This window comes from Canis aureus, chromosome 13 (assembly GCF_053574225.1).
Source record: "Canis aureus isolate CA01 chromosome 13, VMU_Caureus_v.1.0, whole genome shotgun sequence".
Classification (NCBI taxonomy): Eukaryota; Metazoa; Chordata; class Mammalia; order Carnivora; family Canidae; genus Canis; species Canis aureus.
The window spans coordinates 59,856,565-59,882,827 of NC_135623.1; the positions used below are offsets into that span (position 1 = coordinate 59,856,565).

The following is a 26,263-nucleotide window of genomic DNA, read 5'->3' on the forward strand; positions in this document are numbered from 1 at the left end:
GAAAATGGGCTCCAAACTTTAAAGCCATGAAAACTTAAGACTTGTAAATACTTTCTGTCAACAAAGATCAAAAAAGAGAACAGAAACAAATATACCAATAGTAGAGGTGCAGGCAGTGAAGGAGATGCCTAGACTGGGCCAGGAATGGGAAGGTCAGATAAAGCTAAACTACCACTCAGGAAAACAATGGACTCTCAGGAACCCTCCCCACTCTGCTTTCTTCAGAGAAAGAGAGTGTGCATGAGTGGGTCGGGGCAGGGTGGACAGAGAAAACTTTAAGCAGGCTCCATGCCACTCGGAGCCTGATGGGGGCTCAGTCTCATAACCCTGAGATCATGACCTGAGCTGAAATCAAGAGTCAGATGCTCAACTGACTGAGCCACCCAGGTGCCCGTCTTAGGACCTTTTAAAACAGGGGTTGACGAACGGTGGTGAAATCCAACCTGATGCCTGTTCTTGTTCTGCCCTAGAGCTAAGAATGGTCTTTATCTTAATAAATGGTTGACTAAATCCAAAGAAGAAAACTTCACAATACATGTACACTCTATGAGATTCAAATTTCAGTGTCCATAAATAAAGTTTCATTGGAACACAGCCATACTGTGACAGAATAAGAAATATATATTTGGCGTCTGCCTGTTGTTTCCTGGCACACAACTGCTAAAACCTAAGGAATCTCCAAAGTGATAAGGCTCCTGGGTAGCTTTGGGATGGGGCCTGGTTGCCAGGGGAACCAACCACATGAGGAGAGGATTAGAATTCTGTGTCCCAGCCTGACCTCTAGAGAGAGGAGAGAGTTTGAAGGTTGAGTTAGTTAATCACTAATGGTCGGGAGGCCTGGGTGGCTCAGTGGTTGAGTGTCTGCTTTCAGCTCAGGTTGTGATCCTGGGGTCCTGGGATCGAGTCCCACGTCAGGCTCCCCACGGGGAGCCTGCTTCTCCCTCTGTCTATTCCTCTGCCTCTCTCTGTGTCTCTCATGAGTAAATAAATAAAATCTTAAAATTAAAAGATGAGGCCACTTTGATATCTCCTCATTATTAAAATGTTAATTCAAGTTCTCCACAGGTGTGACAATCTAAACCAGAATCCATTTTACTCTTCTTAGAAACCATGGTATCTCCTATTTTAATAAGACTCTGGCTGACTTCACTTGATTTCACAAATACCCTAAAATTAACATCCTACCCATCTCTTAAACCTTTCTACAAAATAAGTACACATTGAGAAGGTAAGCACATAAAAGAGTTAGCCCTGAATCAATATTGAGATAGTTAGTTTATGAAAGCAGTGATTGGAGGCAAGATTGTTTGTATAACAATACTAATCATTTGTCAACCTAGCATTCTAGGAAAAGAAAATCAAATACCGCAGAATTTCTATGTCAGTTTGGTCATTACAGGTTTATTTTGTTTAAAACGTTTTCCGCATTGGGAATAATGTGGGTTTGTAGAATATAGTATGTACTTCAGCGATGTAAGATTTGCTTGATTTATATCACAGGTTTGGTTTCATGAGTGGAAAAATGGGTTTAAAATCTAGCACAGTCCAATTTTTATTCTAATATTTTATTAAAGAAATTTGGCATGCAACTTATTAGCTAGTGGAATTATATAAAATAAAACCATATTAGAATATTACTCTTCTGGGCCATGCTGTAAACTCTATTATTTTGTAATTCAATAAAATAAACACTAATTTTTGACAAAGACACTATTTTCTTGGTATGCATTAATGTTCTTCAGGTAGAGAATGTTTTCCAAATTTGGAGAGTATATCAATCTTTAGGTATAAAAATTGAGAATTACAAGTTCCCTTAAACTGGTTTTGAGCGCTAATAGGAAAGGTGTCATAGGTATAAAATGTTAGTGGATCTTTCGGAGGAAATGGAATAAATTTGTCAATCTTTGATTTTGTGACTTCATTGAGCATGATTCTCTTGCACAATACCTTTGCATAGATTTTTCTCTAATCCTTCATACATCCCTGTTCCATCACCATTTTACCATTTCACAGTTGAGATAACAGGAACTCAGTGACATTAACAAACTTGTGTAGCATTGTGCTCCTGCCAAGTAGGAATTGTGATAGTCAACATTAATCATTACATCTTGGGCGCCAGGTACTTTTGTAAGTGCTTTGCATTTGTCAATTTGTTTACTTTCATAAATTTGTTTACTTTCACAACACATTTATGAGATAGTTGCTGTCAGCATCCCTATTTTCCAGATGGAGAATGTGGCGGTGAAGTTCAGAACTTAAGGTCACAGAACTGGTCCATGGTAGAGGCAAGAAGCAGACACAGACCACCTGGTCCTAGAGCCTGAACTCAGTCGCTTCTTCACTCAGTCTACCACTTTAGGGCACAACTGTGCATGGCACTGACATCTGTGTGAACTTACCTCTCCAATCATGAAGTCTCTCTCATGATCATCATCTTCAGGTATATGGATATTAATATATAATCTCAGACACTTAAAGTCATCATTGCACAAGAGACAAGAGGGGAAGTTAAGTGTGTATGTGTATGTATGCATGAATGTGAAATCAAAGATGTGTTTCCAGGTCTTCCTGACTGGCCAAAACTAAAAAAAAAAGAGAGAGAGAGAGAAAATGGAGAAGTCTAGATGTTGGATGGTCAGTAATTTTATTGTGCCACTTAAATTAAATTTGTCAATCAGCCCAATTGTTTAATCCTCATGGACCTGTTTTCATTTTAAAAGTTTCATCAGGCTATACTACCTGTATCATATCATAATGGAATCTGTAGACTCTTCAAGAATGTGAACTTATTGAGTGTTTTTTTCTAGGTAATTAACTTAGCTTTTCATCTTCCTTGCAAAGTTAAATCAAACATTGTTGAGCATACAGGCATTTCTAGAATAATACGATATATGTGTTCCTGAAAAACCTCATATGCTGCAAAACTGCACTAAAAATAAAAGGGCTTGTGGGAAGAAAATGTGTTAGAGTGAAACCAGTAAACCCTATGAGCACCAACAAAAGCAACAACAATCATAAAAATTATACAAATTTAGGTAAAAAGACTGATTGCATTCTAAGGAATACTGCAATTAATGATAGGCCTGATATTAGGGGGAAAGCTGAATAAATTATAAGAAAGTGCTGAGCCTGCTGAGTTATGGAGACAAGGGGAAAAATAGAGGAAAGGTCTAATAAGTACTTCCAAGATGGGACAGTGGTCAGACTGAGGTAGGAGGAAGACCACGAGGTGGTTGGAAATCCAGCATGGCTGCTACTTTATACGGACATTATGCCCTCTTTAGGACTACGTATGAGCCAGTTCACATCACAGAAATACACAGTATTTATATGAAAATTGATAGAAACAAAAAGAATTTTTATGATGTAAAAGGGAACTCCATTTCTCATTTAGCTTCTTCCATAATAATTGTTATATTTTCAGTAAATAGATTTTTAAATGACTAAGTCTCTAAGGAGCTATTTTAGTCATAGAACAATGATGGGAATTACAGAAATAGCTGCAGGAAATTGTTTTATGTATTTCAGGGACAAAATATTGAAATATTTATCTGGTTTCCACATGACCTACATGACCTACCGTAAGTGGTAATGGTATTTAACTTGAAGACATACTAAGTGCATGTATTCAAATTTCAGTGATAATCACACTAGAAAGTCCTGAACATAGAGATTTAGGATTTATCCTCCCAAAAGTTTTGCTCTTTAGGTATAAAACATTTGGATGTAAACATTTGGATATAAAAATTGAGAATCACATAATGCTAATTGTTAGAGTTAAAATCTCCCTACTATAGACTATACTAAACTCTGGTGTTACTTTACAGATATTAGAGAATGCTCCCAATTCCAGTGAAAACAGATTGTGAGTCACACCCACCTTATTTTTAATAAAGCAGTAATACAATTTGGGGCACCTGGGTGGCTCAGTCAATTGAGTGTCGACTGTTGATTTTGGCTCAGGTTGTAATCTCGGGGTCCTGGAATCAAGCCCCATGTGGGACTCCATGCTCAGTAGAGTATACTTCTCTCTCTCTCTGACTCACCCTCACATATACACACACACACTCTCTCTCTCTCTCAAATAAGTAAATTGTAAAGAGAGAGAATACAGTTTATTAAATTATAATTATCAGTACTAGATATAACTATTATTATAATTATTATAAAACATAAGTTGCATGGCTACTGTAGCTTTGGTGAGGCAGTTGACATCAGGTGAGGGGGAATTTCTAGTATTTTGGTCACACAACTGAGGTTGCTGTTGCCCTTAGAGCTCACTTCTTTGTTTCGGAAAGGTTGACAGTATGGGCTCTCCGGTAACAAAAATTCAAGGTAAGTAGCCTTCACTCTCACAGATCGCTGGAGACACCTTATGCGTACATGCACATGCAGTGTTGGAAGGTGAATGCTCTGTTTTGTAACATAAACTGGAGTCCGCTTTCCCACGTCTGGGCTTTTGAAGGAGAAATTACTTTCCAAAAGGAGATTTTAGCAGGAAATTTGGAGCACTCTGACTCCCACAAGGTGTTATGTAATAGTGAAAACCCAAAATCTGGGCTCAGTTATGATTGAATAACCAAAGTCATGGGGAATGGATTATGGACTCTTGGTTGCTCTCCACGGGCCCTGGACTCCTTTCTTGGCTATGGTATCGAGAAGTACAGTTGGAGGAATATGTCCTTGCTCTCCTTCAGCCCTCATATCCAGTCAGTAGCCAAGGGCTATAGATTCTCTAGCTGAAATACTTCTGGAATTGATCCACTTTTTCATCCTAAGGTCATTATTTTAGTCCAACCCAGATCAGCCTCCTGTCCAACTCTGACACATTCCTCATTCTCCACTCCAAATAATCTTTTTAAAATACAATCCAATCTATTCACATTCTTCCTTCTTAGTCTTTTAGGTGGTTGCTCTTAGAATAGTTTTCTTTGTTTAACAAGGTTTGGAGAGCCCTCCACAATCCTGGCCTCTGCCTGTCTCAGCTCCCTTCCCTACCACCTTGCTCTCCCTGACCCCATGCTCTAGCCATGCTGGAATTATCTTGGTTCCTAGAACATGACCAGATCTGTCTTGGCCTCCAAGCAATGCTGTTCTGTTTGGAACTTTCTTGACCCAGTTCAGGGTCACATCTCAGCTCAGATGTCTCTTCCTCCTGGGACAGGGTCTGGATCCCTGGTTTGCACACTCAGAGCACTTGCTGTGCACTTCCCCTTTCTGTAGCATGCATCACATATAGCACTGAAGTGTCTGAAATAGTTCCCCTGCCAGATGTAAACTCCAAGAGGCCAGGCAATGTCCTTTATTCTGCATCTAAAAGAATGCCTAACACAAAGTAGACCATCCACAAATACCTATTGAGCAGAATGAGGAGTAAATGCAGTAGAAGTATCAAAGAATCAGTGGCAGTGGAGATTATGAAAAAGAAAATGCAAATGGCATGGTGAATTCATCAAGTATGTTAAAACCCAAAAGGTTCATGAGCTTTAACTTTTCAGAAATTGTCACTGAATTGAGCAAGGAAAGTGTCAGTAACACAGTGGAAGCAAAAGCCAGGGAGTTGTAGACTTAGGAATAAATATTTCTTAAGGAAATGAACACAGCACCCAAGGCTTGATCTTTCAAGATGTATGATTCATAAATTACATATCACAGATTTGGGGTAGGACTATAAGTAACAGAGAGTAGTGGCAGGTTCTACTGGCCTGTCCGCATCCATAATCATCCCCCATACCTAGCAGAGATAATGCTAAAGCTAGGGAAGCATGAGGAGATAAAAGAATCTGATATTTGCTTGCTTTTATTTTTTAACTTAGTACTGGAGTGACTTGGACATTCATACCAGCTTTTCTAGTACTTTGTCCTGCTTTCCTGATATATCACAGAGGAAAGTTCTATAAATATTTCCCACTGCAAAAGGAAAAGAAACACACCGTAAAAGGCTGGTTTATGGAGTTTTATTTGATTTTTTTTTCAATTTTTGAAGAATAAAAGCTTTAGATTTCTGGTCTGCCTGAAAATTAAGCTTGACACCAGTTTATGAAAATGGTGATGAGTTTGTGCTACTGTATGCAAACTTTGTCCTCACTAAGGCATTTTGTGTTTCCAAATTCTCTTCTCCTTTCAGCTACTCTTAAAAATTTAGACTTTGGAATTTGATCTTAAAACACATATATCTCTTTAACCACAGATTTTGGCAGGGCTAGGTCCTAGGCCCAATATTGGACAGTGGATGTAACTGTTTGCTTTTACTATGGAGACTTCGTTCTTAGGCTCCTCCCACACACCCCAATTTCTAATTTGAAATCTGCTCTTTAAGACTTGCTGTTGTAAAAGAGGCTTTCTGTGGCAGAGTCCTTATGGGTTATTTTCTCTCTAGTCTTTTAATTTTTTTTTTAAAGATTTTATTTATTTATTCATGAGAGACACAGAGAGAGAGGCAGAGACACAGGCAGAGGGAGAAGCAGGCTCCCTGCAGGGAGCCTGATGTGGGACTTGATCCCAGGACTCCAGGATCAGGGCCTGGGTCAAAGGCAGACGCTCAACCACTGAGCCACCCAGGCATCCCTCTCTCTGGTCTTTTTATAAGTAGGAAACAAGATTTTTGTGTGTAACTCTAGAGTTTAAATGATGGATAGCCTCTTTACCTGAACAATCATGCATCCTGGTTATTAATATGAGGCCAAAAGCTGGGTCATTATTCCCACCATAACGGAGTTAATCACTTACTACTAAAAGGGAGAGGGCATTCAGTGTATCTGGAAGCTGTTTAATCATCAACCTTGAAGATGGCAAATACCTCTCTGAGTTTCTGAGAACATATATCCCACTGCTTGCCAAGGCCTTGTCACCAAGTTCATTACTTTAATTAATTTGTTTTTCCTTTACTGTGTTACTCTCATTTCTACAACCAGCTATCTACTGTGTTCAGCCACTGACCAAACCATTTCCAGAGTCACTGCTAAGGTTACACCTAAAAATCATCACTGGTTTAGTTGAAGAACATTTTCTGTATTCCTAGCAGGCAAACACAAGGCAAACAGGTTTCCAAGGTATCAGCGTTGAGTACATCTGTTTCGTAATGTAATTTCATCGGTTGAGCAGATGAAGAATGCTAATTAGCTTGTTTATATATATGTGATTTAATGAGATTAAACACTTAACTGATCTTAAACTAAGTACAAGTTGTTTCCTGTTGCTGTTTTTACTTAGTAAAAAACAGTGTTAGACAGATTTTCTGGAAATTACAGTGCTGTGCAACCCAGAGAAGAGAGAATTTCAAGGTTGACTGGTCCGTTTTATCCTTCTGAGATTGCATAGGAGGCAGGGAATCAAAGTATTGGGTTTAGGGACAAGGGTTGAAATCCAACATTAATGAAAAGCCTAAAGTTAATGGGAGACGTTATCATAAACTGTATTTTGTCAAACTCCTAAGTCCCAAACTAAAATTCTAATATGTACCAGAATAATTTATTTCAGGGAGCAGTTCTATACCTTCATCGGATCCAATCTAGAATCTTCTAATTTATTTTTTTGCTTTCCTTTTTTTTTGAATACTTTCTTCTTCTAGTTATTATGGTCATATCTTGATATAATTGAAATCATGGCATTCAGTTAATATAGCTTTTCTTCCTAAAAATTATGTACAATAATGGTATTATAATTTTTATGGTTATTTAATATTATCTACTATGCTGTCTTTTTTTTTTTTTTACTTTCAAGTTGAACAAAACAGATGCACAAAGGCTGCTATATTTTGAGGGTGGGGTGGGTAGAGGAGATGAGGAAGTAGCTCCGGTCCTATAGGCAGAATTATATTTGGCTTAAAATGCTTCAGTTAACCTGCTCAGCTTTCTATAACCAGAGGTCAGCAAGCTATGGCTGGATCCAAATGGATAGGACCCATCTGAGGGCCAAGTCCACAGCCTGTTTTTGCAAATTCAGTTGTATTGGAACACATCCATACCATTCCTTCGTATATCAGCTGTGGTTGCTTTCATGCTGAAATGGCAGGCGTTAAGTCATTGATAGAAACCCACAAAACTGAAATTATCTCTCTCTGGCCCTTTACAGAAAGGCCCACTGTCCACTGATCTAAAGCATGTATGAGGACGGGAGTTAGTGCATAGTAATAGCTACATTCGAATGTAGTAAAGAATGAGAAACATATATTTTCTCAGAATTGAATCTTTTTTCTTTTTAAATATTTATTCATGAGAGACACAGAGAGAGAGAGAGAGAGAGAGAGGCAGAGACACAGGCAGAGGGGGAAGCAGGCTCCATGCAGGGAGCCCAACGCGGGACTTGATCCCGGGACTCCAGGATCACGCCCTGGGCTGAAGGCAGGCGCTCAACCCCTGAGCCAACCAGGGATCCCCCCCACCCCAGAATTGAATCTTAAAGGTGGTTGAGTACCTTGGATTTTTAGGTCTTTCAGACTCCAAGTAACCATTTTCTCTATCACCAGATTACTTTGGGTCACTCAGTAGCCTGCTGAGAGAGCTCCCTATTCTATTCTGGCAGAAAGTGTTTTCTGTTCGTGAATAGATAGGCTCTTCCTTGTATCTTCTTGCAGATTCATAAATTACATATGATCACAGATTTGGGGTAGGGCTTTCACAGAGAGTACTGGCAGCTTCTATTGGCCTGTCAGCATCCATAATCTTTCCCCCATACCTAATAACCTACGACACACCCAAGGGCCATCAGATGACAAATGTAGCTTCCTTATTTGTTCCAGTTCAGCAAATGAATTGTCCATTGTCCTAAACTTATTAGAGAACTTATCTGCGACAAATTACAAGCTGTTACTTACACACATTAAGAACATATTAAGAGTATTGAGGCACACAGAAAAGAAAAGGAATAATTGATCTCCAGTTCTAAAGACTGAAGTATAAGGCTTTATCCTGGATGATTCAGCTGCTACCAGCCTGTGAGCAGGAGAATTATGTTATTGTTTGTTTTTTAATATAAATATGTAAACCATATCTTTAAATGAATCCTAGTTTATGACCTAAGCCTGATTACGTAGAAACTGGTCTAGGAGTTTAGGTTCATAGAAAATACATTGGCCCTGATGTGACATGGACCTAGATTTGAAGCCTAGCTGTCACTTTCTGGCATGTCAAATGAAAGAAAATAACCTCAACTGTTGAGCCTCTGGCGCCGTGAGAATAACAATAATGTGTCATATGGTTTGTGTGAGGCTTAACTGTAAACACAGACTCCCCAGCACCTTACATCATAGGAAGTAAGTAACCTTGGGCTCTTTTTGCACTCCTTTTCACTCTGTGTGTGTGTATGTGTGTGTGTGTGTGTTTCAAAGAATGGAAGCAGTTGGTGAACCCAGTTAATCAAGACCATTAGTATGGCTGACAAGCTGCATTACTAACCAGACGGTTTCAGTGACAGATAACTAGTTATCTGGTTGTGGATTGTGAGTGGAGATTCACAGTCACAACATCAATACAAACAAAATTATAAGGGAAACATGCTGGAATAGCCGCACATATGTTTTCAGTGGGCCTCTGGGAGAGAGACTTTCTTGGTTTACTCCAGTGTCATCTAGACTCAGATCCAGAGACCCCTGCAAATCCAATGGCATGATCTTAGGGATCAGTTCTTTGAAAAAAATATTATTTGTTTTTCATTTTGATGATATTTCAAAATTCCTTTGCTATTTATAGAAACAAGCATCTTCTTTTTGAATTAACATTTCAATTAATCTTTTTTTTTCATCTAAAATTCAGCATTTTAGATCCATAAACATATACTTGAGTAGCACTAAATATATATTTTTTTCCATATTGGGAGACACTGGTTTCTGCTATCCTGATTTTTTGGAAAGAGGAGCATAATGAGAATGTAGTAAGACTAGCACTAAGACATAGATTTATACTTGGCTTTTATTTTTTTTTAAAGATTTTTTTTATTTTATTTATTCATAGAGACACAGAAAGAGAGAGGCAGAGACACAGGCAGAGGGAGAAGCAGGCTCCATGCAGGGAGCCCGACGTGGGACTCGATCCCGGGTTTCCAGGATCACGCCCTGGGCAGCAGGCGGCACTAAACCGCTGCGCCACCCGGGCTGCCCTAATACTTGGCTTTTATCATAAAACCATAAAGTTTCACTCTTTTGGAATCAAAGTAGTCCAAGTGGGCTATAAAAATGGAAATCAGTAGTTTGTGGTAGGGACATGTGGAATACAGCTCTGTTCCATTTGAAAAATACTAAAACCAAGTATTTTACTAATATACACACATTAAAGATCTTTACCAAATATTTCATCCATTCTATAACTGACATGTCCACCAGAATTTTCTGTCTACTTGGAAATGATATATGAATATGAGGTCTTTGCCTTTTGACACCTGTCTTTTTCTGTTTTCGTAAGTATACAAAATCACTTCTCTTTCTGTTCTGACTTCCTACTACCCATAGACACTCCAGTCACCCGTATTCTTGATCTGCTAGTGGCTTCCATTTGTCACTCCGCATAAGAAGAACAGCTTTCCCAGAGGTGATCCACAGCAGGGTGAGAGGCCACTAACACCATGTTCTGCACAAAGCTGAAGGATCTCAAGATCACAGGGGAGTGCCCTTTGTCCTTACTGGCACCTGGGCAGGTTCCCAAAGAGCCAGGAGAAGAGGTAGCGGGAACCTCAGAAAGTGGCAAAGCAACTCTGCCCATCTGTCAGGATGTCCCTGAGAAGAATGTACAAAGAAGTCTTCCTCAAAGAAAGACCAGTAGGAGCCGAGTCTATCTTCACACTTTAGCAGAGAGTATTTGCAAACTGATCTTTCCTGAGGTGAGTGCTTGCCCTTTTGAGATTTTACTGATATTTTGAAAATTGTAAACGAGTATTTTTAAAGGAAAATGTAAACGCGTGCTTTCTCACTTTCAAGGCTATAATAGATGTAGACTGTTTCCTGGAAACATATAAACACACTCCTTGAAAATGATCATGTTCTTAAATTATGTTTAATCTTAAAACGTTTAAGATCTTGAATTCTTTTAAAGGGTCCTGCACTCTGATGAACTTTATGACTTTGAGCAACTGCTTAGCCCCTCTTATCCTCAACTTCCTTATTGTAAAATGGTAGTAATAACAGTACCTACTCCCTAGAGTTTTAATGAGTATGGTCTGAAATAATCCATGGCCCTTGCCATCCCTTAAGTGCCTTAGGTAGTTGTTAGCTATTATCTTAAAATTAAATTCCTTGAAGAATGACTTCTTTTCTATCCATTTTCTTCTAATTCCAAAGAGCGTTATATGTTCCCTGCCCATTTGTGGAGGTGGGAAAATCTCCGTTTCCACCTCCAGCTCTGTGTCTGAAGTCTCTGCACAAGCCAGGCTTGACCTGCTTCCTTGAGTCAAGGTCATGGCCCAGTGCTTGCAAATTAGCTCCCGACACTTCTTCTTCTTCATTTTTTTTTAAAAGATTTTATTTATTTATTCATGAGAGACAGAGAGAGGCAGAGACTTAGGCAGATGAAGAAGCAGGCTCCCTGCTGGGAGCCTAATGTGAGACTCGATCCCAGGACCCCGGGATCACGACCTAAGCCAAAGGCAGACACTCAACCACTTAGCCACCGAGGTGCCCCTAGCTTGGGCACTTCTTGATACAGCTCTGTGAACTGCCTAGCCTCGTGCCACTTCAAAATCTGGAGCACCTTCTGTTAATCCACCTATAAGACATCCCTGGGGACAGGACACGTCCCTAATGAGGTCACATATCTTAGGAATGCAGGGATATGTGGAGAGTTCCTCTCCTCCTGCAGGGCTAAAGAGAAGAGCAACTGAAAAGTCTTCATGATGTCTTCCACCCTCTGGCAGTGTTCACAGTTTTATATGAACTCACTTAATCTGGGAGATAGCACATTGATCTAATCCGACTCCAGCTATAATCACTGAAAATTTTCTGTTAACCCAATACCACCCCTCTGCTTTGGGTGGAGCGCTGAAGAACCACAGGCTACTGAGTTTTGAAACTTAAAGGAACTTCAGAGGTCATCTTGTTTCATTCCCAGGAAGGACCTGGGAGGTTAAACGACTTGACTTTTACAGTCGCACAACTTTCGAAGGGAAGAACAAGTACTGCTGTCAACAGAATGACTAGAGCGACTGAGAAAGAAGAGACTAGCATTGAATCTTGAAGATGGAGAAATTAGAATCAGCAGAAAGTTGGAGGAACTTACTTCAAATACAGTATTAGCACAATAGTACTTTGGTTAATGGTCTTTGAAATGGAAATATTTCCTTATTCTCACCCCACCCAAGTTACTAGACAGCCAGCTTTGGCTAGGATGAGCGATGTCATCCTTCTCAGGGAGTTGGTTGGCATCATCGTCTGGGAAGTGGTTGAGACTCATTTCCAAGAACAGAGTGAGATGCACAGAGATGAACAGATGGTGAGGATGGGAAGGCTGGAGAGCTTCCATATTTTCCCTGGGTCCTGTCATTACCATGTTGGCTTCATTATTTTGTTTGATAAATTTTGAATTCCTGCCATTGAAGTCAGACACGTGTTGGAATCTCTTTTTAAAACACTCTGAATACCAACTCTAAATGACATTTTACCTTTTCTCTGGTTCTTTATTTAGAATAATCTGTGTTGTTTGTGAACTCACAGGAATAACCATCAAAATTTGACTACAGCGTCACGTAGCAGGGAAGGCAAAGCTATAGGACCTCTAGGGATAAAAGGTAGAACTCTGACAACTGAGGCCATTTGCCTCATGACAGTAAATGTCCCACTACCAGATGTTTTTGGACTGTATGGTATTCAGTGTAGATTATTTCATCAACTGTCCAAACATCAGCGTGTCTTTGATCAAATACAGCTTTTTTTTAATTGATTCTTTTTTATGTAGACAGATTTAATGCTTAGCCTACTGTTTAGTTTTAATCCTATCAGCAACCTAAAGGAGAGGCTCAAAACAGCATTTGACAACATTATAGTTCTTGTTTTAGATAATTAAATTTAACTATGCAATCGTGGTGTTTTGGGTTTGTTTGGGTTTTTTCTGGCAGAGGAGGGGGTAAATATCCTTAGCAGATTTAGAATAGGGAGCTGTCATTCCAAAGTAGCAGAATAGAAGGGCCTGAAAAGGTGTTATGTTATTGCTCATCCGATGCAAACTTTTCATTTCTGTTTTTTTTTTTCAATAAATTCTAGATTTTTCCCCCTGAGCTCTATATGCACTTTAAAACTGAAAGTCCTTCCCATAACTCATTTTATTAAAACAGAAGCTTGTTCTATTTTGCTTAACTCTGCTGCCTCACTTGACCAGTGGAAACTGTAAGAGGGATATAAATAGTTGTTAGGGAAAAAGGAATTTCCCAACTTGGAGCATAACCAGAAAATTCTTCACTTTCCTCTGGACAAACTACAGAAAGAATCAACAATTACATAAATACACGTATAGATACATATGGTTTTTATATGGAATGCAAAACATTGGCAGCACTGCTAACCAACGCTCTACATCCCACTTACCAACTAGAGAAAACACGCGATTAAGAGAGATTAATAGATAATCAAGTATTTCTGAAGCATCAAGGATTACATACAAATAACTTAGAATGTGGAAAAACTCATGAAATACTCAGAAATCAATAGAAGAGAGTAAAAGTGTAAGTATTTGATGAAAACAATTGGTTTAAAGAAAGGAAATTAGTACAAGTTAAGGTAAATGCAAGATTTGTTTGAAATCAGTGATCAACGGACATTGGTGAAAGCTTGGATTTAAGGGATTAGGGAAAAGGGAAAGACAGATAGCTCCAGACTTTTCTAGGCCAGGACATGTAAATGAAATATGAAACATAAATCCGCATTTGTAGTTGAGAAAGTCAGTGGGGGGCTGGGTGTGAGAACAGGAATTTGCTTGGCTTGAGCCCCGCTCACACTGAAGTATTGGCAACACATCCAAGAGGATTTCCTGACCCAGAGGAAGTGGTGCCCACCATTCCTTCGTGGAAGACCTGGCACTACCAAACTGGAGTCTTCTATTTGGACCTCAACTCAGCTTGTTTTGTGGCTGTCAGCAAGACCACCCACAAAGGGCAAAAAGCCTGTGAGCCACAGCCCACATCCAAACTCAAATTAGCCAAAGCTCATTGTTTCTTCCCAGATTGGAGAAACGTCTAGAAAATCAGTCTCCGTTTCCGAAGCATAAATTCACCACGCTCACTATTAAAGTAATCATGTTTCTGCTCGATAGAAACTTTCAGGACAAATCTTAAAAATATGTATCTTCAAATGAATTATGATTTAAGGGAATGCTTAAAACATTTCTTTTCATTTTTTAGTTGGAGCGGCTGAACCTTGCACTTCAGAGAACATTGGCAAAACACAAAATAAAAGAAAGCAGGTAAATTGAACCACTTTAGTTGTGTGAACCTCCCATTACACTTACTGACACCCCTGCAAATAGCCACCACTTAGTGTCTGCATCGACACGTTTCGAATCACTGTGGTATGTGAGAACTGGACTGAGTGCTTTAACTGCTACTAATCTGAAAGTAGGTGCATTTATTTTTCACATTGAATACATCACTAAGCCCAGGTTCATGTAAAATATTTAGGATTTGACAGCTGTTTATGCAAAGGCACAACTGAGTTTCAAGCCTGGGTTTCTTGGAGCCCATGATTTTAACCATGTCGCCGTGTACTGCTGCTTTTTAACAAGCCATCAGGCCTAGTCTTTCCAACTAAGAGGTACTGTCAATACTTAACAGGTAAGGCAGGGACCCCAGATGATAGGCACAGGCTCCCTGCCTACAGGATACTTCCTAAAGGTGAAGCAGGGTCCCAGTGCCCACCCCCACCCCCGCCTCCCACAGCTTAAACTTCCAGTTGCTGCATCGGGAGGAAATTGAAGAATCAAAGTTGGGGGGTGGCTAAAAGGAAGGGGTTGACTCAGGAACCTTGAGGCAACAGCTGTTTATCAATCCCAAGGGAAGTGTTTCCGTATTTTCATAACCAGTTTGGTTATATTTGTGGGCACTAGCTGAGTATCTGTTCTTAGACTTTTGTTCTTGCACCCTGTCTTTTGAACATTTTTTAAAGAAAGCTTTTTGTAAAGGGTTAATATAGAAGTTTTTGTTTAAAAATCTGCTTTATATAGTTTTTCAAATATATCTTGGCACATTTACTGCTGGCAGATAATGTGATTGGCCTTGGTTTTGATTCCTTGAAGTTGCAAGGATTATTTCATGTGTAAATAATAGGATAAATACTTGTGTTCAAATTTGCAGAAATGAACATTGTAGCTTTGCAAACCAGTACCATTGCGGGAATATTTTATAAATCCATTCATCAGTCTATTTCTCAGGAGCTGATTATCTGTCCTTAATTTTCCCAGTTGACTAACTGGTCCCAGACTCCAGGCAGCAGGCAAGCCAAGAAGGGATCAGCAGGGGTCCAGAAGGAGAAAGTGTGAATCTATGCGTCTGACAGAAGCTTTATTTACATGAGTGATACAGAAAGCATTCCAGAATGCCTCTGACCTTAATTCTCAGTGAAGCTGATAAGATAGCCACAAGTCACCCTAGCTACGCTACTGTGTCTGTCTGCTCAAGTCCTTGGCAGCCAGTTGGCTCCAAATTTATTCTCAGGGCTTTGTGTTCTGAAATGTTCCTAAACTAGTTGCACGGGTTCAGTTAGGATGTATTCCCAGTGGGGTATCTCTTTAAAAATACCTCAAACTAAAAAAATAAAAAAAATAAAAATCATTTTATTTGGAAATCTAAAACTTTTTTTACCACTTCCTTGATATCTTAAAGAGCTGATCATACTTTTAAATTGTCTTAATGATAATTATTCAGTTGTTGAAATAAGATGACAAACCTTCTCATGACTGCCTGCTGATATGCTAAATGGCTTCCCTCTGCTTTGCTTTTTTAGTTTCTTGGATATAATTTTTTGTTTCCTTTTTTCCCCATCTCATTTTGGAAGGTCAGCTGCCATTTCTACTGCTCTCAGCTTACCAACCACTGACCATAACTCTTTTTTTTTTTTTTTGGACTGTTTATTATCTTATATTTGAGAAGCAAAAAATCCATGTATTAAAACAATAAACTGTCCTTAACTGAAGACTGGAGCCCCTTGCTCCCCACCTTTTAAGTGAATGAATTTTAATGCAGCCATTGTGATATCTCTCTGGGTTGGCTTCACAGAGAGCTTTTGCTTTGTTTCTTTTCCTGGGATCTTTGGATCATATCATCATATTTGTGCATGGCTGATGTGTGTGTGTACAAGCACACACACATTTGCTGGCATATATGCAAGCTTAGTCCTTTTAAAAAAAAAGATAAAGATAGGAGACTTATTTTTAATTGTTTTATGTGCTGTTTGTTATTTTTTCTTTTTAAAATAACATCTTTAATTAAAGTTTTTGCAAAGGTAAAATATTAAACTTAAAATGGGTCTTAGTACATCAAAATACTAAACTCTCTAATTGTATTCCAAGAAGGTCTTTAAAACATAATATCTTGTATATCACAGAAGAGCAACCTTGATCTGCAATTGTACAGGATGAATTTTACAAACATAATAAATATATTTACACCCTTATACATAACAGTATGTACAACAGCAGTTGACAGTAGTAGTATTATGTGCTGTTGGGACTAAGTTTTGTTCACATCTCATATCATGGGTGCAAAAAATTGGCAGAACTGGGTTCTCTGAGCAGAAATTCTCTCATTCTTTAGGAAAAAAAAAGAAAAAACAGAAATTGCTTAAAAAATAAGCAAATCTGAAGATGATTCATATAAAGTAATATATTACAAGAGGTATGGGGATATCTAGATTCATCTAGATTCAAACTAGATATAAAATTATGTAGTGATCCTCAACCAATTTAGATAAGAAAGTATTTCTACCTAGCACTTTGTACAATTATAAGCAGCATGCCTTTATGTGATAAAATAGTGGACTGAGCAGTTTTCCTTCTTAAAAATACTTACTTTGAAACTTTTCTATATGTATTGTGTTTTACTGAAATTTGTTTAAAATTTAGATTTTTGCCTGTTTGTAAAATTGGTTTATCTAATGACAAACTGACCTACAAATAGAAGCTTAGGTGTCTTTTCACGTGGATTAGTGATTTGGCCAGTTTGGTCATAAGAAGTCGTCACTATCCGAAACCATCAAAAAACAATTAGGTAAATGTAAATCAATAAATGAGTCATCCAGTCGAAATTACTAAGACTTTTCATTAATCAAAATGTATGCTATTATATTATCAACTTCTGTTCTGTAAAAACCAATGCAGTGTGATTGAATAAAGAATAGATTTCTTTAGTTACTAATTTTTATAAACATAGTTCAATGTAATAGTGCCTGAGAGTTAAATATATAGAGCCTTAAACTCAGAAGCAAGATATACTACATATTTGCTTTAGGAAAGAAGATAGTGAAACTTAAAACGTGAAATCCATCAGTATGTAAAATTTTCTTCTTGATTGTGTTATCAGAAAAATCCGGGGCAGATTTCTTCCCATCCCCCTAGTTGGCCATTTCATACTTCTGGTTCTCTGCCAGTGTAAACCTCTATATTACTAGCCTAGGAAAAGTTAACTGAAAAGGTAAATATGCTTCAAAAAATGATGAAACACTACAAATCAGGTATGTTTTGAGGTTTTCCAACATTGTTTTGGGTTGCATGTGTCCTTGTTCCTCTCCTCTAAACTTGATAAATCAAGGTTTGTCTCCACAGAAAAGGTAGGTCAAATTATTTTGTCATCATGTCTATATGTTCTGATCTGAAGTTGTAGCATTCATTTGTCAGTTTATAATTTAAGATGTTGACATGTTTTCAGGAAATCTTTGGAAAGAGAAGACTTGGAAAAAATAATTACAGACCAAGCAATTGCAGCAGGTAATAGAATTGTTTTAAGAATATCTAATTAGGGAGTAATTATATTTACAGAACTAATATTTTACCTGTAAACTAATACTTTCTACTAATAGAAAAGTAAAAATTAATTTTCTACTAATAGAACAGTAAATATTTTCTACTAATAGAAAATAGCAGAACTAATAGAACTAATATTTTCAGTAGAACTAATCTTTTCTCCTAAAATATTCATATTTATTTTTTGGTGACTTCCAGTGTGAAGTATTCAGCATTATGTATTGTGTTAACATAAAGAATAATTCTTTTCATTGCTGTGTATTTTTGTTTGACCGAAAACATTTCCTCTTCTTTATAATGTTTATTTGCTGACACATAGATAAGGCCGCATGGGAAGCTGACTCATAGACATTTACATGCTTTGGTCTTGAACATAACTAATTATTCCTCATTTATGCATGAAAAATTTTATTTAACAATGTAAAATAAAGAATTTTTTTAAAGATTGGAAACAATCCTGGGAAAAAGGACTAACAGTGTTCTCATATTAATAATTTGAGAAAAAAATAATAATTTGAGAGAGGCAAGTGGATGGGTAACTTTGTCGTACTATCCTTTTCAATGTTGGAGGACATGGCCCAATGGGTTAAATCTTTCTAAAAGTACACAATATTAAGAATTTGATGATGATGATGATGGCGATGGCTGACATGCTGAGCCTTTCCTTGGAGCCAGGCACTGTTCTAAATATAGTCTCTACACATCACCACAGTGCTATGAAAAGGGCACTATTGTTTTTCCAAATTACAGATGAGGAAAAAAGAGATGATACACAGAATTTAAAGAATAAAGGAGATTAGGGAAGGAGAAGTTACAGGAAGTAAATATATTCCAAACAAATATTCATTTAGGTAACATTAAACAACAAGAATGCTGTGTTGCTTTAAAAAAATTATAAATCACTTTACATCAACTCTAGAGAAAATGACAAAATGGAGTTTCATAATCAGTGACTTTAAATTCATTCCTAAAAATAAATAAATAAATAAATAAATAAATAAATAAATAAATAAATAAATTCTTGTCTGATATTCCTACTGATGGAGGACCTCCAAGTGAGACAGTACTCCTTTATCAAGATGTACTGGTTTGTCATTAGCAGAATGATGGGAGAGCTTTTTTCTGAAATTAACTTGATTCTGTAATACTGATTGTTCTTTTGTAAGAAGAATCTCCTAAGGAAGATTAAAAATTGTGTGCTATGCTTAATGTATCATTCTTTCGTGATTAAGTGATTGGGAATTTTTATTTGGAGTTACAAGAATTGTAGAAACTAGTCTGTGTAGATAATTTGAACGTAGATGGTCTGTTGTAGTTGGAACTCTTGTTACCAGACGTAAAGGGAACTAAATCATCAACTCAGTGTTAAAAATAGTAGTAACAGTACAGCCCTCCAGGACGATGTATTTGATAATGTGGAAAATGTATTATTTGCTTTCAGGAGTTCCAGTGGAAATCGTCAAAGAATCTCTCGGTGAAGAACTTTTTAAAATATGTTATGAGGAAGATGAACACATCTTGGGTGCGGTTGGAGGAACCCTCAAAGATTTTTTAAATAGCTTCAGCACCCTTTTGAAACAGAGCAGCCACTGCCAAGAAGCAGAAAAGAGAGGCCGGTTTGAAGATGCTTCCATTCTGTGCCTGGATAAAGATCATGATTTCTTAAATGTTTACTATTTTTTCCCTAAGAGAATCACGTCCCTGATTCTTCCGGGCATCATTAAGGCAGCTGCTCACATATTGTACGAAACCGAAGTGGAAGTGTCACTACTGCCCCCCTGCTTCCGAAACGATTGCAGCGAGTTCGTCAATCAACCCTATTTGTTGTACTCCCTTCATGTCAAAAGCACCAAACCATCCCTGTCCCCAGGCAAACCCCAGTCCTCGCTGGTGATTCCGGCTTCCCTCTTCTGTAAGACTTTTCCTTTTCATTTCATGTTTGACAAAGACATGACCATTCTGCAGTTTGGCAATGGCATTCGAAGGCTGATGAACAGGAGAGACTTTCAAGGAAAGCCTCATTTTGAAGAGTACTTTGAAGTTCTGACTCCGAAGATCAACCAAACGTTTAGTGGAATCATGACTATGCTGAACATGCAGTTTGTTGTCCGAGTGAGGAGATGGGACAACTCTGTGAAGAAATCTTCCAGGGTAAGGAAAATGTCATGGCACTTTGAACAGGAAATAAATCATTTCTTGGTTAAGGACTAGAAATGAAAAGGTAAAAATACATGCATCTCTTGAGACATTTTGATAAAACATGTTTAAAACAAGTCTGACACCATTTTAAGGCAAAAATCAATTTAAAGCAAAATCCTTTCTGCATTCCTTTGCTTGCTTACTTGATTCATTACTTCCCAAATATTTACTGAGTGCGATCTACCTTTTAAAATTCTTTCAGAGCATTTTTATAAATGGAATTAGGTAAATATTTATATAAAAATATGTTTTCAGTCATCATCAAATAGCTGGCAGTTGGGAGTAACAAGAGGCATTATCTTGCAACAAACATACAAAAACTACTTGTTTCTTATAGGAGACCACTAGATGGATTTTTAAATCAATATATTTAGTAGACATGGAAAATCAGTAACTTTGTTAACTGTTAGAGAATGTTGGGGAGTGGGGTTGTCCTCATGGTAGAGAATCTGGGTAATCTTTTAGTCCAAGGAAAGAGTTTGCAAAATCATAGTTGATGGTATGAGCAAAGCTAACGTTGAAGCTTATGATGCATATAACTTTGGAACATGCATGATTCCAGGAGATTTGCAGGTTGTTCCCACAATGAAAACAGTTTTGCCACTTTTTATCATAAAAGCAGTGGAGCTAAAGGTTCAAAATAGGTACTATGGAAAGATGTTCATTACAGCCAAAAAAATAAAAAAACAGTGAGATACATTTTTCTGTGTGAAACAAAACAAAATGCTACTTGCAACTCCCTTTTTTTCACTAAACAACACGTTTTGGGCATTCTTGCATGTCATGAGGTGTAGGTTGATTTCCCTTTTACAATGACTGCATAGAATCCTAATGTTTTGTTGTCCTCTATTTCGCCAGTCCCCTGTTGAAGGACATTTGGGTTGATTTCTACTCTTTGCTGCAGGGAACACACGTACACATATTTGCTCACACTCGTTCAGTAAAGCAGGATGATCACCTACCGCCTCACGTCTCTTGAGGCATCCTTGGCACGATCCTTTACACTGCCTGCTACTATTGAAAGAATACAATAGCAGAAGCGTCAGCGTTCCCCTTAGTGAGAAAGCCTTGAAGCAAGGATTTTTTGCATTGTTTACTGAAAATCGTGATCTCTATGTAGAGTTACTCCTATCTATCCGCTCTTCAAACGTCCACGTGCATCTTAGAACGCACAAGGAATTCAAACCACAAGAAAGCGTCCTCTTCCTTTTCAGCAAGTAAGAATAAAATAGAATTTAAATACAAAGGGATTGTCACTGTCTGCCTTTCTGTTTGTCTCAAAAAGGTATCGGAAACTTACAGTTGATTTGCCTTTGCTTCACAGGTCATGGACCTCAAAGGCCAAATGATCTACATTGTTGAATCCAGTGCAATCTTGTTCTTGGGGTCACCCTGTGTGGACAGATTAGAAGATTTTACGGGACGAGGGCTCTACCTCTCAGATATCCCGATTCACAATGCACTGAGGGATGTAGTCTTGATAGGGGAACAGGCCAGAGCACAAGATGGCCTGAAGAAGAGGCTGGGCAAGCTGAAGGCCACCCTTGAGCAAGCCCATCAAGCCCTGGAAGAGGAGAAGAAGAAGACGGTGGATCTCCTGTGCTCCATATTTCCCTCCGAGGTTGCCCAGCAGCTGTGGCAAGGGCAGGTTGTGCAAGCCAAGAAGTTCAGTAATGTCACCATGCTTTTCTCAGACATCGTGGGGTTCACTGCCATCTGCTCGCAGTGCTCGCCGCTGCAGGTCATCACCATGCTCAATGCACTCTACACTCGCTTTGACCAGCAGTGTGGGGAGCTGGATGTCTACAAGGTAGGGGAGAGGAGGGCAAGGCCCATTTTACAGGCAAGAGTTGCTGGGAAAAAGCATCATCACTAGGACCCGAGTTACAATGCCGATGAAAGGCTTTCTCTGCAAGCCGCATCCTGGGAGCAGGCATTGTGCATTAATCATGTGGGTGTTCTCTAGCCAGAAATAGCTCTGAATCTGCTCAGAAAGAGAGATAATCATTCTATGAGAGGACTGCCCCATTGTCTTCTCAAAGAATAAGCCTATAATGCGGGGATGCTAGCCTGAGTGGAGGATAGGGTGTAGGACCCATGAACTGGTTCAATTTAAAAGTCAGTGAACAGGACCCTTGGCTGTGGCAACCGAGTTGAATTATTAATCATGAGATAATTTTAAGTATGACCTGCGTGGGGTAAAGTTATCCTTTGTAAAAGTAAAAGTACAGAAGAAACATGGTGTTATACAAACTGTCTTCAAATAGGTTAACTCAGTACAGAGGTAACGAGATACTTTGCATGCTGATTAAGAGGAAAAAAAAAACACTGACTTAAGGCAGTATTGAAGAAAGGCCAAGGACAGAGACATCTGTGCAAAGAGAGACCTGTCTTCAAATCTTGTTCTCTGCTTGGCTTTGGAAGCTGAGAAAGTGAAGTAGCCTTTCTCATTTCTAAAACAGAGAAAGTAATATCCACCTACAGAGTTTATATGCACGAATAACATACATTATGTCCCATAAGCTTCATGAACATGACTGTTCCAAAGATTATGGCAAATAATATCTGTTATTCAAGATACCGCAGGATTTATTGAGTGCCTCCCATGTACCAAGCATCATTCCAGGCATGAGGAGGCACAGTAATTATCCCTAACATGTACTAGCCTTATTTTAATGGAATTTTATTAGCCATGAGAGAACAATGAGGTGGTTTTGTGTTCTGTGTTCCTAGAATTAAAACATTTTTTTTTTTTTTTTTTTTACTAACTTAAAGTCTTTTGCATTATTTTAGCCATTGGCATTAAGAATAGAGCACCCTTCTCATTTATGTGGCTTGAATCACCTTTTAGTTTGCCATGTGCAATCTGGCATTTTAAAGTTTCACTCAACATGAAATAAATACCTTATTGAGGAGGAAACAAATATTTTGTATGGGAATACATAAGCTTCTGCTTTGTTCCAATCTAGATTCTAGAAATAAAACCTTCCTTTAAAAAATTTCCAGCAGGAAATTCCAGACAGAGTCATAATTCCCTTGGGAAAAAAAAAAAAGAGGTCCATGTATACTTACTGATAAAATAATTGGCTTCATTTAGGTTAAGCTTGATGGCCTCTTCTGGAATTTATTATATTTATTAGTAGATAGTTTCTATCTTGACACTGTCTCCTCTCAGAATTGTACGAAGAAAGGCTCGCTCTCCTTTGCTGCTGCTGCTGCTGTCACTGCTAACAGGGGCAGTAGCCCTATTCTACAAATTTCAACTTGTTGAAACTAAAACAATTCAGTTTTTCCAATCAAGTATTCAGAATCCGTGCTGTTTACCACGTGGTTAGTAGCCAGAGAGTTCCGTGGTTAATCCAACCACAACCCAAGCTAGCTAGTGAATCATCTGCTCTGTCTGTATTTCCATCCTTCCCTTCCCTTCTGATTTTGCATGAAAATACCTGGAGACAAATCAAGAAGCTTCTTAACCATGAGATAAATGTAAGATATATGGATTGTGAAATCATAAGCTCGCCTGTGAGTGTGGTGGCTTCCAAGAAACAGTCTAGCTTTTTTGTTTTCCCCAGGACCTGTTTGTACCAGGACTTTATTTAACTTCATTTTCTTGTTGTCTTTAGTCTTTGGTTCATTTTTCAATTCATTCAGTACTCGTTTTTTGATTGTTTTAGCAGATATTTACTGTCATCCAGGATTGGCCAGCATGAGTGAAAAGATCTCATGTCGGGGGAGAGAAGGGCGGGCTGACCAATGCCAGATTTCCATATGACATGGTGAATGCTCGATTCTGAACACATGCCCACGAGGTGCTATGACAGCATAGAGAATAGTCATCTAACACCAAGTAGGAGTGAGGCATCACTTCTGATTCAGTAACACTTATTGGGTACCTGAGACATGTTAGCCATTATTTTAGGTACTTCGTATATCGCTGGGGAAAGTCTTATAGAGAGGCACTGCTGCCTGGTTCACTCCTTAGCAAATATATTGGGCACTTGTAATTTAGGAGTTAATAAAACAGACAAACTGAGATGGCTAACATTTTACTGGGGGAAAGAGGGAAAATGAACAAATGAGCAAGTATATAGTATTCCAGTTAGTGTGATATTCCGGATAGAGCTAAACAGGAGAAGTGCAGAAGATAAGGAGTGATTGCTATTTATAGAGGACAGTTGCGGCAGGCATTTCTCATGTGGTGATGTTTTAGGAAAGGAGGGACATACCAAGTGGCTGTCTGTAGGAGACTGTTCCAGGCAAAGGAATAGCAAAGTGGGAACATGCTACATACATTTCGTATGTTTGAGGGATAACAGGAGGCCAGTGGCACTGGGACAAGGTAAGCAAGAGAGAGGATGAAGAAATAAAATCTGAGATTAGCAGAAAGGTCAGAATTCTAGGGGCATTGTAAGAGTTTCAAAATTTATTCTGAGGGAAATGGAGAATCACTGAAGGTTTGTCTGCCTTTCTTTTTTCCTTTCTCATCTCCATCCCTCCAGACTAGAAGGTTTGGGCAAAAGGAGTGATATGATTTAATAAGTTACAGTAAATATTTAGTGGAGAAGAGAAATGCAGTGGTTACTATTTGGTGGATGATTTGTGGATTTAAATTAACCAGTAGCTTTGTCATCAGCATCACAGACGGATAAAAATCCTCTGTTACAACAACAGTAATGACAATGATGACACTTGGAATTTATAGAACAGCTTGATTTTCAATAGCCTTCCAATAGGACCATTGTTTGACATCTTCATTTGTGTCCTTTATTATTGATATTCATGTAGACCCACTTATAGTTCCTCTGAGAATCCTCAAATCCTTTTGAAAAACTATGCCTTAGTTTTGTATCACACATTCTTAGTAAATTCGTATGACATTGATTGACCAGTGACTGTTCAAAACACTGTATGCGGGCAGCCCGGGTGGCTCAGCAGTTTAGCACCTGCCTTCAGCCCAGGGTGTGATCCTGGAGACCCGGGATCGAGTCCCACGTCAGGCTCCCTGCATGGAGCCTGCTTCTTCCTCTGCCTGTGTCTCTGCCCCTCTGTCTCTTTCATTAATAAATAAATAAAATCTTAAAAAAAAAAACTTTGTATGCTAAGAGGATATAACATCGGCAGGTGATTCCAAAAGCTTTAAGCAATTTGTTATAAACACAAAATATCATTTGCATTACATCATTTGCCTCTACAGAGCCATTTAGATGATGGGAGAAGGAAAAAAAAAAGGTAAAATGATGTGTTGAGTCAGCAGCAAGTCTGGGAGTAGAAGCCACTCCCTGATGTTGTGCTCACAGAACCACACTGCCCTCCAGAGCAGGTGCCTGATGCAAGGCTCCCAAACCTTATGACTTTTGCCATTTCTGAGAGTATCTGATTGACTCTGATTTGCCACAGGGCCCAAACACTGAGACTTCTGCTATATGATGTTGTACTATATTTTTTCCGAACTTGTATTTGTAATATGGAAAATATCTGTTATGTGTAGGTGGAGACCATTGGTGATGCATATTGTGTGGCTGGGGGATTGCACAAAGAAAGTGACACCCATGCCGCCCAGATAGCACTGATGGCCCTCAAGATGATGGAGCTCTCTGATGAAGTCATGTCTCCCCATGGAGAACCTATCAAGGTGAGGCAGACCGTGTATTGTCCAGCAAATGTCATGGGAAGAGAGTAAATGCTTATTAATTAGTTATCCAAAGAATAGAGCATCAGTTGGGGTTTAGTTGTGGAGAGCAAAATCTGTAAGTTACTGAGGCTGGGAGAAATTTTTGATAGAGTATCCAGTGGCTTACAGAATCGCTGAGAGGACAAAAGAAGCCATCTATAAGTGAAACCTTCAAAGAAGGGCTCCACTGGGTGTTATGCTAAATGTTGGCAAATTGAACTCCAATTAAAAAAGGGGGGGGCTCCCAAAGCTCTTGAGAGCCATTGCTTTTTCCAAGATCAAGAAGCTGGTTCTGGAATTCTATCACCCCAGCTGCAGTCGGCAAACTTCTGTGTTCAGAAACCTGCTGCCTCTGTTATTGGCACTTCTTATAATTTGAATCAGGTTCGTGGAAATCCTGCATCGTGACCCTCACAAAATCAGGGACTGGAAACTAGGCCCTCTGCTAAGCATGCCATAGGACACC

At 38.7% G+C, this 26,263-nt stretch overlaps 1 protein-coding gene across 7 annotated transcripts in view; it reads left to right on the plus strand.

Annotated features, from left to right (window-relative positions):
- The window catches only part of GUCY1A1 (guanylate cyclase 1 soluble subunit alpha 1), a 62,050-nt gene that overhangs the window by 21,868 nt on the left and 13,919 nt on the right, over positions 1 to 26,263 (plus strand). For 4 of the 7 annotated variants that reach the window (XM_077846483.1, XM_077846481.1, XM_077846482.1 and 1 more), the window contains exons 2-7: positions 10,445 to 10,812; positions 14,317 to 14,378; positions 17,833 to 17,891; positions 19,369 to 20,078; positions 21,451 to 21,936; positions 25,615 to 25,758. In XM_077846483.1, the coding sequence (XP_077702609.1) occupies positions 10,558 to 10,812; positions 14,317 to 14,378; positions 17,833 to 17,891; positions 19,369 to 20,078; positions 21,451 to 21,936; positions 25,615 to 25,758 (1,716 nt within the window). In that variant the 5' untranslated portion in view covers positions 10,445 to 10,557. Of the gene's footprint in view, positions 1 to 2,210; positions 2,441 to 10,444; positions 10,813 to 14,316; positions 14,379 to 17,832; positions 17,892 to 19,368; positions 20,079 to 21,450; positions 21,937 to 25,614; positions 25,759 to 26,263 lie in introns of all 7 variants that reach the window. The other 3 variants (XM_077846478.1, XM_077846480.1, XM_077846479.1) reach the window with 2 other exon arrangements.